This window comes from Carassius carassius, chromosome 21 (genome assembly GCF_963082965.1).
Source record: "Carassius carassius chromosome 21, fCarCar2.1, whole genome shotgun sequence".
Taxonomy (NCBI): domain Eukaryota; kingdom Metazoa; phylum Chordata; class Actinopteri; order Cypriniformes; family Cyprinidae; genus Carassius; species Carassius carassius.
The window spans coordinates 18,622,169-18,636,638 of NC_081775.1; the positions used below are offsets into that span (position 1 = coordinate 18,622,169).

A 14,470-nucleotide genomic window follows, 5' to 3' on the forward strand; every position below is an offset into this window, starting at 1 on the left:
CAATCTGCCCCCTGAGACTGCCAGAATATTGAAAATCCACATGCTACAATTGGCCATAAAACACTGTAACATAAAACGTGCCACAAATGGCAAACCAGAATACCTAATAAATGAAATATATAACCTAATATAACAATATAAAAAGCATTTTAAACAAAGTTCATGATAGAAACACAAGAGCTGAATGAATATGTCAAAGAGGATTTGGAGATTAAGTGTTCAAAGGACAAAAATATTGCCAGACTATGAAACAAAGAAATCTTTGAGGGAAATACCTTTCTTAAGGGGCTGCAAGTGAAATGGACACGAGAGTCTTAGACATGTGAGCTTGTACAGCTTCCACCAGAGCAAGCATGCACACCTGGATCTATGGGAATAAACACTGGCCAAAATAAATATCACACATTTCTGTCTCATATCATGTTTATAAATATGGAATGTTGACGATCTCTATAGATACATTTTAGAAACTAGAAAATTGCTTTTTTGTTCTTCTCTTATGGTTTCCATCCTAGATGTAATTTTTTCATAATCAAACTCATTTAAATCTACAAACGATCACCATATATTTGTATTTAAAGTCAAACAGATTTGATCTAAAAATATTGGCAAGATCATTAATGTCCATTAAAAACATAGCCAAGAGTAAACATCTCACAAAAGACAGTGAATGTTTAGATATTAACTCCAAAAAGAGAAGTTCAGTATCACAGTACATGAGCTCTGATTTCTAAACATAATTACTTCATCCTTTGGCATTTGACCCCTTATTTTAGCAGTGCTAATTTAACATGGACTGGTCTGTCCCCTATTGGACAGAGACCTGTATAACCTTTAACTTCAGCCTCAGTGCAACATTCATGAACATCTACAGTTTTGGCAAGAATGTCAAACACAATATGTGCAGACAAAAAAAAAAAAAAGCATTCGATTAATATATATTTTCATATACGTTTCTGAGAAATGTTGCTTCAGTTTAAATGCTCTTTAAACCACAGAACGATGTTGAAGAAGCAGTCAGACTGAGTGTTGACTTTAGACAGCGAATGACCCTCACCACTGTACCACAATAACCTGAGGGATAGACAAAGAGAGAGAGAAAGAGAATTTGTGTGATAAAGACAGGAAAAAAGAAAGAGAAGGCTGAACACTTCAAAATAGTGATTAGTGTTTGACTGCAGTGGGTTTTTCACAAGCCAGGGGCAAACATTGCCGAATGAGGCCAATATTTATTTAACTGAAAATGTACTAAAACAACATACAGTTTCGTAGGTTTTGGGTTAGAAAGATTTATTGTTTTTTAAGTAATGCATTACTTTGATAATCAGATATTTAAAATGTTCCAAAAGATTTTGATTTCAAACAAATGCTGTTCTTTTAAACTTTATTCATCAATAGTCCTAAAAATTCTTAAATATTTTACAATATATTCAAATAGAACAGTCGTTTTAATTTAGGGCTGCACAATTAATCGAAATTAAATCGCGATTAGGCAGAAGCTGCGAGATGCAAGGTTCTGTGATCAGCAGTAAATCTCCATCTGAAGGTCAGGGGAAAACCCATATATGCCCCAAAGAAGAAACTTAGGAAATCACTGGTGATGAATAAACAGATTTAACTGCTTTCATTGATTTAACGTGACTAATAAACACACGACTACAGCAATATATGGTTTATTGGCACTCTAATTAGTATCATTTTCATCATAATAAAGTATATCTATAATAAAATGCTAACCGACATAGTCTTTATCACTGCTTAGAACACAATAAAATATATGTGCCTTAATTATTATAAGCCACATCATCTCACAGAAGGATTTATTTTAAACACTCGACTGATGTTGTGAAGTGAATTTGGAGTTAAAACAAGTTATTAAATGTGGTATTTTCACATGCTCTCAGATGGAGCAGCATTTACTACACAGAGCCATAGTTCACTGAGAAGCTACGCAACCGCTGTCATTATCGCGAACGATTAAGTCGATTTCATAATCCTACAATTATGTCGTCTGCGATTATGAATGCGATTTTGCATAGCTTGTCAGAGAACTACGGCTCTGTGTAGTAAATGCTGCTCCACCTGAGAGCAGGTGATGGAGATTAACTGCTAATCACAGAACAGTCTTTACAGACTAAATGTGCATGACAAACCATTTCATTTTGTAAAAATAACTGTATTTTGATCAAATAAATGCCTTGGTGAGCACAATCGACTTCATAAAAAATAACATAAAAATAAAAAAGTAAAAAAAAAAGTGTACCTGACAGGTGTATTCCTGCTCTTGAGTGCTCTGTAGAGCTCCAGACCCTGGTGAGGGGATACTCTCCTGTCTCTCCCACCCAACATCAACAACACAGGAGCACGGATCTAAACACACATTTACACAAACCATATTAGGATCTCCTATTTAGATATTAAGCTTTTGCTATCCCAAAAATACTATATATTAATCACTTTTCTTTATTGTGTGTGTGTGAGTATGAGTGAGTGTGCACCTATCTGACCATATTTTGGGGGAAAATATTAAGTTAAAATAATATATTTTTTCATGTAAAAAAGTACAAGGCTTTCTGTAAGGGTTCAGCATTGATAAATAGCTATATATAAACACAAGTCTATATACACATTTAGATTATGTTAGTAAATGTGTGTGTGTGTGTGTGTGTGTGTGTGTGTGTGTGTGTGTGTGTGTGTACCTGTGCAGCGTGTATTATGGGTGACTTTTCCAGCATTGAAATGAGGGACTGTGATGTGGGCAGCTGGTCAAAAGCATACTGAATCCCCACAGAGGAATATCTCCTGTAGGAGCAGCATAAGCACATAACACCATTACAGTCACCTTCAGCCACAGCAAACACTTTTCATCTTTATTTACAGGGTTATTAACGAATGTAAACGTGAATGTGTTACCAGTCTACAATATCACTGGTTCCAAGCAGTGTGGCTGCGTTGATCACAGGGTTTCTTGCTGCACAAGCTCTGTAGAAATCTGGATACTGACCAACCAGATGGCAGGCCAGAAAACCACCATGAGAGCCGCCCATCACTGCCACCCTATCTGGATCAAGGGTCGTCTCATTCTGCAGAGTGCATAACACTGCCCTCTGGACACAAAATATGACAAATTAGCACATTTTTCCTCAATATGCACACATTATATGTACATATACACACATGAACATCTTTGACATCCTGACTGCCGACGTTTCCAAGCAAAGACTCTATGCCATCTTGACCGAAACCAGTGGAGCCCCTGTAGTTCACTGAGACACACAAAGTCATACTTTAAATCAGTGCTCATTCTCTATTTTTTGTTGTGACAGGAACTAGAATGCTACATACACACCCTACCCATCAGAACAGCAAATCCCAGTTTGGTTAAAGCAGCGGCCGTGGCGTTCCAGTCAGCAGCAAAATGAGCATGAGGACCACCTGTACAGACAAATACTTCACTGATCACTTACGTCTGTGAAATAATGACGTCATGTACAAACAATTGTCAGCCTTACCATGTATATTCACCACTAGAGGACTTTTCCTTCTCTCTGGAAGATTGTATGGCTTCAACAAAATTGCTCCAAAATTCAGTCCAGCTATATAGAGAGGAGGAAAGAGTAAAATCACAAAGAAATATTGCTGATAGCAGCTGTAAATCTGATGATACATCTATCTTCCTCACAGAACTGATGGTTCTCCTCTTGAGAAGGGGGTGTGATCAACATGGGCTGCCAATCAAATCCCTCATACACATCTGCTCCGCCCACATTACAAAGTTGCATGTCCTCAGCCTGATCCACTGATGAGAGGAAGCCAGCTTTCTACAGAAAACACACAGAGTTACAAGTTACGCAGTTTCTTCAGTGAAAGATGACTATTATAGAAAAGTGTGTGCATGTGTGTATGGTTGTACCAGACAGGGAGGTTGATTTGGAGATGAGCAGCTCATCACCATCAGGTCTTTTTGTATTGTCAAAAGCTGCACACTGCCAAAATCATCTACCAAACACACACACACACAGAATTAATGACTTAGAATATCTTTCGTTCTTATGGAGTCATGACATCACTCCATATTTACACTACCTAGTCTTAGCGCATTAAGTCCGCACACTTGTGTGACTCTTCCTGTGGTTCTGTCAACTGAGAACACCGCCTAGAAGAACAGGTGGTGCAAATCACAAAGAAACTCACAATCCACACAGTGCAGAAATGGGAGACACACAGGTTTTCTATGCAAGGTATTTAACAGTGTGCCAATTTTTTTTAGGGATGCACCGAAATGAAAATTCTTGGCCGAAACCGAAAACCGAAAAAGAGAAAACCAAGGCCGAAAACCGAAACGCCGAAAGAAATTATGCCAATTATTAGTACCATTGCATTTATTGCTATGACCGTGTACTAACTTTACTAAAATTAAGACATTGCAATTGCATAAATTAAAGTTTCAAAGATAATTACAATTACAAAAATTATTTAAAAAAATACATAAAAATACATAATTACAAATTATGCAAATATTTATTAAGCACATTGCAACAATGCACAGTATTAAAATAAAATTCAAACTAAAAATTTATCCCACTCATGTGTATATTAAATAATAATGTACAGGCCTACTGGCCTGCAAAAAGGTTTTAAAATGAACTGTTCTCTCATAAAATCAAAGTGCATTTAGGTGAAGTGCATTTGAATTTTTTTTCTCTAGGACTAGAAAGTGCATTACTTCTCCAGTATAGGCAAGAGGGTTATCACTTCTGGGGATGGGGACTTCAGACAGATAACCATCTAGCTGTTGAGCAGTTGAGCTTGTCATCTGCCTGACATTTGAGAAATATTTGAGATAGTGTATTTAAATTGGGCCAGGGCATAAATAAAATATTTTATCAAATTAAAGCAGAAATCTAGCAGAAAATCTAGCAGAAAAATGGCTACAATCTGATATTGTGTGTGTGTGTGTGTGTGTGTGTGTGTATATATATATATATATATATATATATATATATATATATATATAATGTCACATATATAGTAGCCTAAGAACAAAATAGCCAACATATTATTATTATTTGAGGCACTTTCTTGCAGAATTTCACTGAACATATCAGACACCGAGGGTGCATGCCCCTCATCTGGTACAGACACGAGTCTTTTTTTCCTGCTCTCTGATCTCAGTCTCCTGCGCTTGGCGCTTCTCCGTCTCCACACGGGTTCAGCACTGCCTGGATCATTTCTCATGCGCGCTGCCTTATTTCCGCATCCAAGTAATGGTCTTTATAACGTGGATCAAGCACATTCGCGATGAAGTGCAGAGGATCCGAAAAGATCTCAGTGAGACGTGTGCTAACAGACTCTATAAGACTGTACTTTTCTTTGTTTTCACTTTGTGGTCCGTCTCAATCTCTTTGTTAGGAGACGCTTTAGTCAATGTCAATGTCACCTTTATTTATATAGCGCTTTAAACAAAATACATTGCGTCAAAGCAACTGAACAACATTCATTAGGAAAACAGTGTCAATAATGCAAAAATGAGAGTTAAAGGCAGTTCATCATTGGATTCAGTTATGTCATCTCTGTTCAGTTAAATAGTGTCTGTGCATTTATTTGCAATCAATTCAACGATATCGCTGTAGATGAAGTGTCCCCAACTAAGCAAGCCAGAGGCGACAGCGGCAAGGAACCGAAACTCCATCGGTGACAGAATGGAGAAAAAAACCTTGGGAGAAACCAGGCTCAGTTGGGGGGCCAGTTCTCCTCTGACCAGACGAAACCAGTAGTTCAATTCCAGGCTGCAGCAAAGTCAGATTGTGCTGCGAATAAAGGAATAAGAAGAGAGAGAATGTTCTCACTGGTGTGAAGTGAATGTCGCGGGGAGCTCGTGGTCTGCGCTATGCAGGTGCACGTGCAGGTCATGGTTTCTGTTTGCGTCATCACAACATTTCGGCCGTGTTGTTTCGGTGATAAAAGTCTATCGGCCGAAAACCGAAAATGCCATTTTCGGCCGAAAAGTTTCGGTGGCCGAAAATTCGGTGCATCCCTAATTTTTTTCTTCACTATTTAGGTCAAGTACTGGTATTTTTTTGTGTGTGTGTATTTGTTTTATTTACCTTATTGTTTTCACAGGAACTGCTAAAGAAGATTCTCTCATTGTCTGCAGACCAGCATTGAGATGGCAATGATTCATATATTCCAGCAAACTGACCTGTGAAAGGACATGATATCGCACTTATGTCCATTGTGAAAGCACTATTTAAATGAAACTGACTTTGTCACTTTTCAAATGTGTGTGCATGCGTTTTCTTTGAAGTACCTTTTTCTGCTCTCCTCACCACATCTACTAAAACTGAAGTGCTTATGCTCTTCATATCATACTAAAAGACATAAAAAAAAGAGTCTGATTTGGGGTCAGTAAAATTAATTTTATTTAAATAAGAATAATCTTATTCAGAGTGTCTTGTGTTAACCAAGGAAAATACAGTAACAAAATTTCTTTTTTTCCTGTGATGGCAAAGCTAAACTTTCAGTGGCCATCTTTAGTGTAACGATGGTCCTTCAGAAATCATTTTAATCATGCTGATTTGGTGCTCAAGATACTTGATACTATTTCTTATTACTATCCCTTTTGAAAAAAGTTGTGCTTCTTAATATTCTTGGGGGAAAACCAGGCTACATTTTTTTCTAGATTCTTAATGAATAAAGAGTTCAAAAGAACAGCATTTATTATAAAGCAATTCATGTATGGTATATTGAACTGAAAGTTCTCACCAGCATCATTCTCAGGCACTGACGATGTGGTCCAAACACCTGTCCCTGCAAGTATACGATCCAGCAAGAGTCTGGACTCATTCGAGGGCTTGAAACGGACACACTTTCAGCTGACAAGCACTCTGGCAGAGACAGGTCATATTGGACAAACAGAAGTTACAAGACCAAGAGTTTTAATTTCACAAACTTGTATACAAGTCAAAGCCCAAAGAGTGAAGAAAAGGCACTTAAAAAGGTGCTTACACATAAACCTTCCTATAAAGATACTTACCACAGTTTCCTTTCATATCCAGGTAGTAGAGAGCTGATCTGGAAAAAGCATATAAGCATCTTAATAAATACTAGCACTTGAGGGATTATTACTGGATCAATATTTCTAAGGGAAAATGATAGCTGTTGAAGCTATCTTTAACTCAGCCCTCACCTTCGATTAGAGCAGAATTTCAGGCCCAGTCTGAATGGCTCATTCCATTGGCCCACAAACACCACGCCCCTTCCATTAGGTGCCCACAGAGCCTTAAGAGAGAACAAGGAGTATTTCATAATTCAGTTAGCATCCGAGGTGGGTAGAGTACCCAAAAACTGTACTCAAGTAAAAGTAAAAGTACTTCTAGAAATATTTACTCAAGTAAAAGTAAAATTACTAGTCTTGAATAGTTACTTGAGTAAGAGTAAAAGAGTATCGGATAAAAAATCTACTCAAGTAGTTAGTTACTAGTTACTTTGGGTCATATATACTGAGCCTATTTTTATTTAGAAATATAGATAAAATGTATGTAATGTATGTGTGCGTGTATAAATGTATATATTTCATCAGCCTTTACTCCAATTTATGTCATTTATTATAAACCCCTGTCTGTTTACTTAAGTAACAGATATAGGTGTCATGCCATGACATTTTTAATATGACTGACTTTATATCAAATGTTTCAATTTAACATTGAAAGTTAATGTGATATAAATATTGCTACTAATCTTTCATTGTTCAGAAAGAGAGCAAATAACATTTACATTATTAAAGATCATTTTCACTTACAGTCTAGATTTCAATCACTCTCAGAAACTCCTATTAAAATCACTGAAACTGTTAACACTGTGAAATCAATATCTTAATTAAAGATTCGTACACACATCTGCACTTTGTTGTTTCTGCGAGAGAATTCGCCAGAAAGAGGTATTCAGTCAGTGAGCGAGTGAAGGAAGCACCGGCATTTTAGCGATGACTCATCGGAACACCTCTGATTGGCCAATGCTTTAATAAGCTCAAAAGAATCATGTGTGATTGGTTATAATGCGCAGTGCTGTAAAAACACATTTATCTCTGGCTCAGCGCCAGCAAGCGATCACAGATCTGAATTTAGCAGCTGATGATATGACTTGCTGAACGTACTGGCACCGGTGTGATTGTATTAAAATTAATAAAATCTTAATCGGCTATTTTTTGTCTTTTGGAAGCTGCATTCAACTTTACTCCCCCCTGTTATAAGCCACACACATACAACAAACTAATGTCACAGTGGTATCGTGTACTGTAATCGAATGTAGCCCAAGTTATTACCTGTTAAACAGTAGACAGCACACGCGGTGTTCATCTAAAAAGGATCTCCATCGCAAGCAAATAATAGCCTTTCCAGATTTGCTTTCAATTAAGTGCAGTTCCATAGCCACGTTTTCAACGCTGCTGATGTTAAACGTTACAACTCCGAGTGAACCGCCTCAGAGACGCTCACTCAGCGCGTGCGGCAGGAAACTGAACGAACCATTCAAACTGATTCATGAACCAATTCACTCGTTTGCTAATTGGTTTGATCAAGCCTTTGAACAGAATTGACTCAAAAGAATGAATCATTCGCGAATGGGCATCGCTCATTGCCCAGAGAAATGTAGACGGCACGTTTGGAATAAACTGAAGCATTATAACATTTATTGCATTAAGATAAAGTAACGAGAGGAGCGTCGCCCAAAGTAACGAAGTAAAAGTACAGATTTTTCCCCAAAAATTTACTCAAGTAAGAGTATAAAGTACCCATCTTTAAATATACTCCGAAAAGTATTAGTTACCCCAAAAAATTACTCAAGTAAATGTAACGAAGTAAATGTAACTCGTTACTACCCACCTCTGGTTAGCATTTACAACAACTGAATCTGAGATTGCTGATATAACTTTTTCTGTGTATGGCATAACATAATTGATTATCAATTAGACAAATGAAAATTGTAATGTACATCTGACTCACTTGTCCTGGTGATATATGTGGAGGGACACCAGCGTATACGATAACTGCCCCTTTGTTGAGATCAGCCACACACAAGACAGGACAGCTCTTACCCACCAGACCTTCACCCCAGTCTTCAACATAGATGTTCTTGTCCTGAGAAATGCACACATGACTTCTTCAAAAACCTTGAACGCATGTCTTCAAATGTCTAGCCATAACGGTTATTGTATGAAAGTATATATGGGAGAAGACCTTTCACCTGTTCCTCAAGCAACACTAGCCCACCATCCTCATTGGATGATGCAACTGATGAATGCGCTGATGGCTCCACCCTCTTTTTTTCAGCCACATATAGCAACTTTTTTTCACATGGTGACCAGACCAGACATGCAAACTGAGCTAATGACACACAAAGAAACAGTACAGGCATAAATGTGTATCTTCAACTACACAACCATTCAAAAGTTTATGATCTGTAACAGTGCTGCATTTATTTGATAAAATATACAGTAAAACAATAATATTGTGAAACATTATTTCCATTTTAAATAACGGTTTTCAATTTCAAAATGTAAGTTATTTTGTGATGGCAATGCTGAATTTTTAGCAGCCTATGCCAAAAAGCAAGAGTCATCAGTGTCAGTGTATTTCAGAAAACATTGTAATACTGTATGCTGATCTGGTGCTCTAGAAGCATTTCTTATTGTTATCAATTTTGAAAACAATTGATCTGCTTAATACTTGTGTAAACTGTGACACATTTGTTCAAGATTTTGGGATTAATATAAAGTTCTAAAGAACAGAATTTATTTGAAATAAAAATCTTTTGTTAAATTATATATGACTTTATTGATAAATCCTTGTCCCATTAACTTTAAGTAGAGCTCAGAGTCAGTACAAGTTCTTGGTTCATTTCTATAAGACAGTTGGTGATTTGAAAGCCCTGGTGTATAACATGGACAACCAAGTGTTTCTTACCATCTTCATATACTTTTCCATGTTTATTTAGAGCTGTAAGGTCCAAACTTTTCTCCAGACCATTTTGCCCCCAAACCTACCAAATGAAAAAAAGAAGATTAAGAATCATCCTTTAACAATTCAATATCTTAATATCAAAGATAGCCATTACCTCCAGGTACTGATGTCCTGCATCCTCCCGGATGACAGCTTGAAGAGTCCCAGAAGGAGAATGGCAGCTGAGCAACCTGAAAGTGAGCGATGCATTTTGATGATGTGTTGTTTAAGTGTGTTGTTTACTTGTAGACCTTCTTTATATCTCTTGATATAAATTAATATCTGAATATAATGTATGTATCTCCTACTCCTTCTCTAGGTGTGAGCTTGTTCCTGACGGCAGCACATGCTCGATTGTGTCATGTTTACACAGTAGAGTCCATCTCTGAGAGAAACGCAGTTTCACCCCTCTCTCCAAATCACACTGACTCAAACCTGCAGAAGAAAAACAAAACAAAAAAACAGTTAAAAATGCAAGCATCATGAAGTCATATAACTAATTAAATAGAGAAAATAAATAAAACCACATGACAGAACTCTCCAATGTACTTACAGGTCAATATGGTGACACAACGCTTTTCACTGGCAGTGTCCACCAGCTCATCAGCGACCACAGAGGCAGAAGTGGGCACTGGAAAGCTGATACAGTGTCTGAACACAGCTCTGATTTCACTCTCCATTGCAATCTGAGACCACAAACATATAAACTATGAGTCATCATAAACAGAAAACAAACATAAACCTGCTTTTCTTGTGGGCTCACACTGTAAAACAGCCAATTTTTGTCACTTTAGAGTCCACTCACTCATATGAATCATATCAACTACTGAAGTACATTCTATCTCACCTACTATAATGCTCAGCAGGATTCAAACTTACTATTTGTGTATGCAACGCAACTAATTAACAAATAGCTATAGTTACACATTTAACCAACATTTTGCGATATAAAATAACCTATTTTTATTTCACTGGTGTTTAACGCTTTGATAACGATATTACGCTTCCAGTGATCTCATTAAAAAGATGTATTCTTTCAATAATAAAGCAACACGTTAATAAAAGAGAGTGGCCAAACGTTAAAAAGTAGCACCGTTTACGTTTGCACCTTAAAATAGATGTGGGTCAGCTGGGCGCAAGCGAAATCTGGCTAAAACAACAACAACACATACGCCACCGCAACGCATTTCACCAACAATAATCCACAACGGTCCAATGAATTGAAGTGGACAGTCGTGACAGAAGAGTGAGATCGCGGAAAATCGCTGGAGTGACAGTGAGAGCCGATGTTTCGACCGCGGACAAAGCGCTTTCGCTGCGGACGCATCCATTCTGTCCTCTGATGGGGGGGGGGGGGGGGGGTTCGGTTTATTCAGCACACTTTCGACACTATGAACATTATTTTTCCTGCGCCAGCATTAAAGTAATCTTGTGTTTACGCATAATAATATAATACATAGTATCAATTACAAAGTATTGGGTTTTGCTGCATGTAAAATCAGGTAAAAATGTATTTTGGTTTCCCGTCAGTTTTAAGATATTGTGATTCCGTTTGTGCTGTATAAAGAATGTCTGCAACGTTGGTTACTATTTATCTTTAGATTGAAATTATTATTATGTTGCTTCTTTAATTATTTATTATTATTATTATTATTATTACAACTTTTAACAATGTCCTGTATAATCTTTTCTTCAAAATATCAGCTTTCGTGTTCTTCAGAATAAAATAGTCATGCAGTTTGGAATAACATGAGAGAAAATAAATGATGACAGAATTTTCATTTTGGGTGAACTGTCAGTTTAAGGCTGTATATTAAAGCAGGGGTTCCTGAAACTTTCTGTGAAACAAACCCCTTGATAATTTAACAATACATTTGCACATTCCCAGTCCTCTGATGTCAGTATCTGCCTGGTCACATGAAATGTAGGTAAAAAAAAAAAAAAAAAAGTTTTTTTTATTTTTATCTTTAATTTATATGTATTTGTTTTAATTTAACTAAAAATCTCAATGCTCTAAAGATTAAAACGATGAACTTCTCTCACCTTCTGTTGTTGTCGCAAAGCAAGTCTCTGTTGTTTGGCGTTTTTCACCTGAGCAGAGGCAGATTTCTCCTGGTTTGACACATGATCTGGGTGCTTCCTTCTTAAATGCACCTGCAGATTCTTCCTGTGCAGCATTAAACCACAGAACGGACACAGATCTTGTACATCAGATCTGGATCTTTTTTTGGGGATGGTGCTTTCAACAGATGTGTGTCCAGAGAACATCTCATTTACCAAAGTCTGTATGGCTACATCAGCCTCTATAGGATGAAGATTGGCAGCAGCATTTGAGACAGTGGTCTCTGTGACATTATGATCCACTACAGAGAGATCTACCACTGAAGGATCTCCTTCATCCACTGGGGACATAGTTGGGTCATCTGTTCTCAGATGCTCCTCCATAATCCCTCCTTCACCTGAGATTAAAGAGAGTAAGACTATCAAACACTCTGATCAGAGGACATGGATATGCACAAGACTGCATTTCAAAGTCTTGTTGTCAGCCTGCCAGACTGACAGAGAATCCGACTTTTGGCTGGAACACACTGCATGGCTTTTAGATTTCTGAACAGATTATAAAACAACATTCTTGGTATGTTTACATAGAATAACTGGACATCATACAATAAACCACTGAGGATCACAAATGACCAGACTTTCAAGCCGCTGTGAATGCAACAAATGAAACATGCATGAAAATTGAAAACACTGCTCTCTAAAATCGACTCAAATTATCAAACAAGATTTGAATCCTGTGACTGGATGGAATGACAGTCTAAACTAATTCATCATTTTTCAACCATTTTTGGTTGATATAAATCTGTGCTTGATAGTACTTAGGTCATTTGTCACACTGGAAATGAAAGGTCAAGTCAAGCCAATTGCATTATGCAGAATATTTTCTGTTTAATGAGACTCACCTCTGGAGTTTTGGTCTGCCATCTCTGAATCACTGAGCCTCTGGCTCACTGTCTCCTCACTTACAGCCTGCAACAGCACAGGGTGAATAGAGATATAAATACATAAAAAAGAAAAAAGAAAAAAAGAAACTTACCCTTTTAGGGCACAAGTGTTGCTCAAAGTATGCTTTACTTCTCCTGATTTTCAGAGCATCTTCAGAGATCAGATTCTTGTGTCCTTCACTGACAGGCATCTCCTGAGTACTGCCAGACTCACATGTTGTCAGATGAAGATCTGGTGCAGGTAAACTCTCGTCTGATTTCAACTCGACAACTGTTACTTTGGGTTTTTTGCTCTCGCACATGGCAAGGTGTTTTAGAAAACCATCTTTCCTCATAAAAGTGGATGTGCAGCTAATGCAGTGAAAGTGTGGAGCAGTTCGGCACTTTAAATGACATTTAAAAATGAAGAACTCTGGTGGAAGAAGAAGGAAAAAAGAAGAAGAAAAAAAAAAAAAGAGTAAAAATGAAAAAAGTCATTATGTTAGATATCTATTTAATACTAAGATTTTGTTATGCTTCTATAAAATTCTATGCTTTAGTAAATTTTAATACTCGATGGAACAGAATAATCGTTCATTCCTGTGACTTTCATTACCTGGGACACTTTCAGGTTAAATATATACATCTAAAAGCTTGAAATGTCTATTATTTAATACTTGCCCTTGTGCCGTATCGCTCTTCTTCTGTGACCTTGCAAATGTTTTAAACATTTGCTTTGGATGGTGGGTTTGAACATGTCAGGCCCACAGAAAGGACAGTGGTACAAGGAACAGCAGTCCTCACATCTCACAAGAGTTGGCTGCTCCTCTCCTCGCAAAATAGTTTTGTGTAGCTATGAAATACAAAGGATGTAAATGTCAACATTGTAAAACACCTTAATGTGTCTCCTGATGAAAGGCATTTCAGACAAGTGCTTTGTACATGAAAATCTTACTTCTTGCCTCATTGTGTGATTTAAAAAAAAGTAATAAATTATGACATTATGATAAAGTATGAAAAAATTACATTTGTCGACACCAAATCTATCTGAATCTGCATTCTAAAAAAGGAATTTCGATGTCAAAATCTTACAATGTAATTTAAAACGAAATTAATGTCAGTGTTGGGCCAGGCCCAAAATATAATACGGGGGAGGGACAATCAATCATTACTTTACAACACAAACGCTCTGAAATGACAGCTGATCCATCGACGGACTCCTCCAGCCACGGGCCGATTTTCAGGCCTGCAGCTGCTCACGTCTTAACGTTACATCAGTCACTCACCTGTAGCGTTATAAGCTCTGTATTTTGGTAAACTTGCTTATTCATTCGCGACACAACGTGAGTTGATAGATCCTCCCTTATTGTTAAGTATGCATAAATGTTGCAATTTACCTGTGTATGTTGACTTGTATGGCTGAACATTTTAGCCAAACTTGTTAAGAGTCCGTTTGGTCTAAAATCTCGCGAGAGTACCCATAAAAGG

At 37.3% G+C, this 14,470-nt stretch overlaps 1 protein-coding gene across 1 annotated transcript; it reads right to left on the bottom strand.

The window, feature by feature from the left end:
• Nucleotides 1–405: 405 nt before the first annotated feature.
• zgc:136971 (S9 family peptidase) lies at nt 406–14,444 on the bottom strand. Its single transcript, XM_059503576.1, has 26 exons — nt 14,380–14,444; nt 13,664–13,835; nt 13,096–13,415; nt 12,962–13,028; nt 12,042–12,457; nt 10,552–10,684; nt 10,307–10,433; nt 10,114–10,189; nt 9,963–10,038; nt 9,244–9,383; nt 9,003–9,137; nt 7,190–7,281; nt 7,037–7,074; nt 6,766–6,887; nt 6,311–6,371; nt 6,108–6,202; nt 4,087–4,156; nt 3,914–3,999; nt 3,683–3,821; nt 3,513–3,596; nt 3,355–3,435; nt 3,178–3,266; nt 2,914–3,107; nt 2,700–2,802; nt 2,264–2,370; nt 406–1,074 (listed from the first exon to the last, which is right to left on the bottom strand). The coding sequence occupies exons 1-26, from the start codon at nt 14,407–14,409 to the stop codon at nt 972–974; spliced, it is 3,156 nt and encodes a 1,051-aa protein (XP_059359559.1). The 5' UTR covers nt 14,410–14,444; the 3' UTR covers nt 406–971.
• Between the last annotated feature and the right edge of the window lie 26 nt (nt 14,445–14,470).

Excerpts from the sequence above, each read along its gene's own strand:
- zgc:136971 (XM_059503576.1), bottom strand. The coding sequence starts at position 14,409 with ATGTTCAGCCATACAAGTCAACATACACAG. Across the intron at positions 4,000-4,086 it reads ACTTAATGCGCTAAGACTAG|ATGATTTTGGCAGTGTGCAG; the intron begins GTAGTGTAAATA and ends TGTGTTTGGTAG. Across the intron at positions 3,597-3,682 it reads AGAGGAGAACCATCAGTTCT|CTGGACTGAATTTTGGAGCA; the intron begins GTGAGGAAGATA and ends CTCTCTATATAG.